This window comes from Amblyraja radiata, chromosome 15 (genome assembly GCF_010909765.2).
Source record: "Amblyraja radiata isolate CabotCenter1 chromosome 15, sAmbRad1.1.pri, whole genome shotgun sequence".
Taxonomy (NCBI): domain Eukaryota; kingdom Metazoa; phylum Chordata; class Chondrichthyes; order Rajiformes; family Rajidae; genus Amblyraja; species Amblyraja radiata.
Genome location: NC_045970.1, coordinates 31,642,809 through 31,647,762, shown reverse-complemented (window position 1 = coordinate 31,647,762; position 4,954 = coordinate 31,642,809). Strand labels below are relative to the sequence as shown.

The window sequence follows — 4,954 nt, the reverse complement described above, 5'->3', positions numbered from 1 at the left end:
CCAAAGGCTTAGCATCAGAGAGGAGAGGAGAGAGGGGGGGGGGGGCGCATTGGGGCAGAGTTGGAGCTGGGGTCAGAATCAGAAGAGGGCAGGAATGGGGTGCATTGGGGGGGAGGGCGGATGCTGGTAGGGGGGGTACCCTGGTGGGAAGAAGGGGGCTCAGAAGAGCTGCTGGTGTCACAGTAGGGAATGTGGTGCGATTCAGAGGCAGCGGAGGTGCGGCGGGACCCCTCGGTGTCTGGAGCCCAGTCTGGAGGTGGCCGGGTTAGCGATGGGATCCGCAGACGCTGCCTGGTCGACTGAGTCCCTCCAGCTGTGTTTTTTCTGTTGCACACCTGCGGTCTCTTGTGTCTCTGGCTCAGGCACGAGATCGATATATTTTCAATGGGAACGCGGAGCAGACAAGAAAATTGATGTCACCGGATCATAGATACCGTAACCATTAGGTTCTTCACCATTCTTCCGTGTTGGATTTTCATCCAGAAGGAATATACATCTCAGATGGGACTGACACCTTGAAGCATTTGTCTACAGACACTACCCCCGCCTCTTTCCACCCGCGGTCTTGATATTCCAATGGTTTGATTTTTCACTGCGAAAACTATTTCCCCAATATAATTCGGCTGACGATAGACAAGGAATCGTGCTGTTGAACCAAAGTTAGAAGTTAAACGTGAACACATATTTTTTCTTTTGATTCACCAGCTTGAAAGCATGATTGAGAATGTCATCGCTCAAAATCTAATCGAGGTAAAACACACAAACTGGGGCTGCGCAGCACAGTGCGAACATGGACAAAGTCAAGCAACGCGCCTCTAACCAAAGATCTTATAGCAGAGCTATAGGATCTTTGCCTCTAACTGGAGGCGACCGACACAGTGTGTAGGAACTGAGAGAGAGTATCTATCGGCAGAAAGAGAGAATTGAATGCTGTATCGGAGAGAGTCACTTCCACTGAACGTGCTTTGACTGGGGGTTTTACTAAGAGGAAGAAACCAGCCAGTATAAGCGCAAGTAAGAGAACTCGAACACCTATGTTAATATGTAGGAAGGAACTGCAGATGCTGGGCTCCACCGAAGGTAGACACAAAAAGCTTAAGTAACTCAGCGGGACAGGCAGCGTCTCTGGAGAGAAGGAATGAGCGGCGTTTCGGGTCGAGACCCTTCTTCAGACCTATTTTAATGTTCCTGCACTGTATCCTGCCGAGAAGAAATTTCGAAACAAAATCGGTAAGTACTTTAGACTTGAAAAGTATTTATCCACCTGAATATGAGATTAAGATGTGATTGTTAACTGGAAGCGTCCTTCGCCCTACGTGCTGTAGGATATAACGTTGTGTCCCCGGGATTGTTGTTTTACTAATACTGCACTGAGATCACTACTGAGAAATTCTAGATTAGCTTTCGAGTTTAGTCTATATGAGGTGGGATTCGAGGAAGAGCGCGGAGCTGAGCAGTCAGACAAGAGAGGGAGAGCGAAAGGGAGGGGGAGAGAGAGAGAGACACCAAGTGTTTTCGAGGGACTCAGCGGGTCAGACAGCATTTGGGGAGGGAATGGGCAGGCGATGTATAGTCAGTCAGTCAGTGGTGTGACTGTGAGAGTCGCCTCCACCGTTGTTTTGACTGTGTCCGCTGTGTTTAGGCTATGTCAGGATTTTTTTTTACCAAGACGTAAAGAAACAGCCAGACTCGACGTAAGTAAGAGGACTTGGACACTTGTCTTAGGGAGAGAAGGAATGGGTGACGTTTCGGATCAAGACCCTTCTTCAGCCCCGACCCCGCAACATCGCCCGTCTCTACTCTCCAGAGATGCTGCCTGTCCAGCTGAGTTACTCCAGCATTTTGAGTCTATCTTCAGTGTCAACTAGCATCTGTAGTTCCTTCCTACACAATTATTTTCGGGACCCTTCTTCAGACTCGGGGTGGAGGGAGGGGGGGCTGACTTATTTCGAATAGAAGGTAAATGTTGTTGTTTTTTTCTTTGTTTGAAACCAGAGCAGGGGTTTGTGACTTGGAAATTCAGAGCAGTTTCGAGCTGAGACCATGGAGGAGCGGACGCCGGGTTCGGAGAGCTGGCTGGACGGCGCGGAGAACCTCACTGCCCGGGAGAGGCTGCTGGAGGAACTGGGGAACCTGTCGGCGCAGTTTCAGGGCATCCAACTCATCCAGTCCTTCAAACCCCTCATCATCCCCTGCTACGCCCTGGTGGTCTTCATCGGCATCTTCGGCAACTACTTGCTCATCTACGTGATCTGCAAGACCAAGAGGATGCACAACATCACCAACTTCCTACTGGGCAACCTGGCCTTCTCCGACATGCTGATGTGCGCCACTTGTGTGCCCTTCACCCTGGCTTATGCCTTCGAGCCGCGGGGTTGGGTCTACGGCCGCTTCCTCTGCTACTTCGTGTTCCTGATGCAGCCGGTCACAGTGTGCGTGTCGGTCTTCACTCTGACTGTGATAGCCGTGGACCGTTACCGTGCCACGGTGTACCCTCTAAAGAGGAGGCTCGCCATCCCCAGCTGCGCCTACTTGCTGGGGGCTATCTGGCTGCTCGCTTGCCTGCTCGCCGCCCCGGCCTTGGTCCACACTTACTATGTGGAGTTCCCCCACCAGGGACTCACCATCTGCGAGGAATTCTGGATGGGGATGGGAAGGCGCCGCCTCCTGTACGCTTACAGCACTCTGGCCGTCACCTATCTGCTGCCCTTCACGCTTATCTCGCTGTCCTACCTGCGCATCTCGGTCAAGCTGAAGAACCGTGTGGTCCCCGGTAACACCACCCAGAGTCAAGCCGAGTGGGACCGGACGAGGCGCAGGAAGACTTTCCGTCTGCTAGTGCTGGTGGTGGCCGTCTTCGGTCTGTGCTGGCTCCCTCTGCACCTCTTCAACCTGATCAAAGACATGGACATCAACCTGATCGACAAGCAGTACTTCAACCTGATCCAGTTGCTATGCCACTGGCTGGCGATGAGCTCCGCCTGTTACAACGCCTTCATCTACGCCTGGCTCCACGACAGTTTCAGAGGGGAACTCAAGAAGATGTTCAGCTGGCGGAACCACAAGGTGGCTCCGACGGTTCACTGCGTGATGGCCAGCGAGGTCTTGTAAATAAACCCAGCGCTCGGCTCGCAACATACAGGCACTCCTGACTACAGAATTGGGGATAAAGGACAAATAACGTGGCCGTGTGGACTGTGTCCGATCAACTAAAAGCGCTGGAAACACTCAGAGGGCCAGACAGCATCTGTAGAAAGAGAGAGAGAGAGAGAAGAAACTGCTGGGATTTTGAGCTGCCGCTCCCTCACAGCGCCAGAGACCAGGGTTCGATCCAGACTTTAAACTTTAGAGATAGAGAGGTAATAGGCCCTTCGTCACCGAATCTGCGCCGACCAGCGATCTCCCCGTACACTAACACTATCCTCCACTAGGGACATTTTTTTACTGAAGCCAATTAACCGACAAATATATAGTGTGGGAAGAAACCAGAGTACCAGGAGGAAACCCATGCGGTCACAGAGAGAACGAACAGGCCTTGTACAGACAGTACCCATAGTCAGGATCGAACCCGGGTCTCTGGCACTGTCCCTGAACTCGGGTTATATCGATGTCGAGTTTTCACGTTCCCACTGTGACCGCGTGGGTTTCCTCCGGGTGCGACGGTTACCTCCCCATCCCAAAGACGTGTAAATTGTAAGTTACTTGGCCTCTGTAAATCGCCTCGAGTGTGTAGGGGGAGGATGAGAATCTGGGATAATATTGAACGGGTGATGGGTGGTCGGCGTGGACTCGGTGGGCCGAAGGGCCTGTTTCCGTGCTGTATCTCGAAAAACTAAACACAACTCAGTTGGTCAGTCTGAGGAAGAGTCCCGTCGTGAATCATCTCTTTCCCTCAACAGTGACAGATGCTGCTTGACCCGCTGAGTTCCTACAACTTGTGTGTGGAAAGAGACACTGATGGACATTTCAAGTTCTCCAGGACGCTTCTCCGGGATATCTATCTCTGCTTCTCCTTCCACAGATCCCGAATATTGCCATCAATTTTCATCTTTTATTTCGGGATAGGTTTTCCTCGTGTTTCCCGTGCATTCTCTCCGTCGTGTGCTTGTGTGTGTGTACACATATCGACGTGGCACATCAGTCTGTGGAAGGGCCGGGGGAGGGCCGCAAGATCACGAGATAAATGTCGTAATATTGAGCGTGGTGGGGGAAGCATAGAAACATATAATAACTTATAAAATTCTTAAGGGATTGGACAGGCTAGATGCAGGAGAAATGTTCCCGATGTTGGGGGAGTCCAGAAATAGGGGTCACATTTTAAGAATAAGGGGTAGGCAGGCCATTTAGGACTGAGGTGGGGGAAACACTTTTTCACCCAGAGTAGTGAATCTGGAATTCTCTGCCACAGAAGGCAGTGGGGGCCAATGCACTGGATGTTTTCAAGAGATAGTTCGATTTAGCTCTTGGGGCCAAAGGAATCAATGGATATTGGGACAAAGCGGGTACGGCGTACTGATTTTAGATGATCAGCCATGATCATATTGAATGGCGGCGCTGGTTCGAAGGGCCGAATGTTTCTAAGTTCTATGAAGCAGTCTTCACCGTTTGAAACCCCAAGAGTACCCTTCCTACTCGTTTGGGTCCAACTCTCGGTTTAAAAAAAAAATAACTCAAACAAAGATTGTGAGCCCGAATACAGTATCTCCGCGTTGTCATGTCCCAGATTTTGTGGTGTGCGTTCTAGATTCACAGCAGCCGTTGCAATTCTTGAAGGGAAAGTAAACAGTGTAAAACACAATTTGTATTTATAAACCACGAACAAAAATCTGTTATAAAAGTATTAAACTTCTTTTGTGAACTACAGGGCGGTGTAAGTATTAATTTCGTCGATTTTTATTATAGAATATAGTTCATCAGCGGAGCTGTTATGGTTTCAGTCGGAGCTACAGTGGAA

General features: G+C 50.4%; 1 protein-coding gene across 1 annotated transcript; it reads left to right on the top strand.

Annotated features, from left to right (window-relative positions):
- The first annotated feature begins 2,010 nt into the window (after positions 1-2,010).
- Positions 2,011-3,174, top strand: prlhr (prolactin releasing hormone receptor). Its single transcript, XM_033034717.1, has one exon. It carries the CDS (start codon positions 2,044-2,046, stop codon positions 3,109-3,111), a length of 1,068 nt encoding a protein of 355 aa, XP_032890608.1. The 5' UTR covers positions 2,011-2,043; the 3' UTR covers positions 3,112-3,174.
- The last annotated feature ends 1,780 nt before the right edge of the window (positions 3,175-4,954 follow it).

Excerpts from the sequence above, each read along its gene's own strand:
- prlhr (XM_033034717.1), top strand. The coding sequence starts at position 2,044 with ATGGAGGAGCGGACGCCGGGTTCGGAGAGCTGGCTGGACGGCGCGGAG.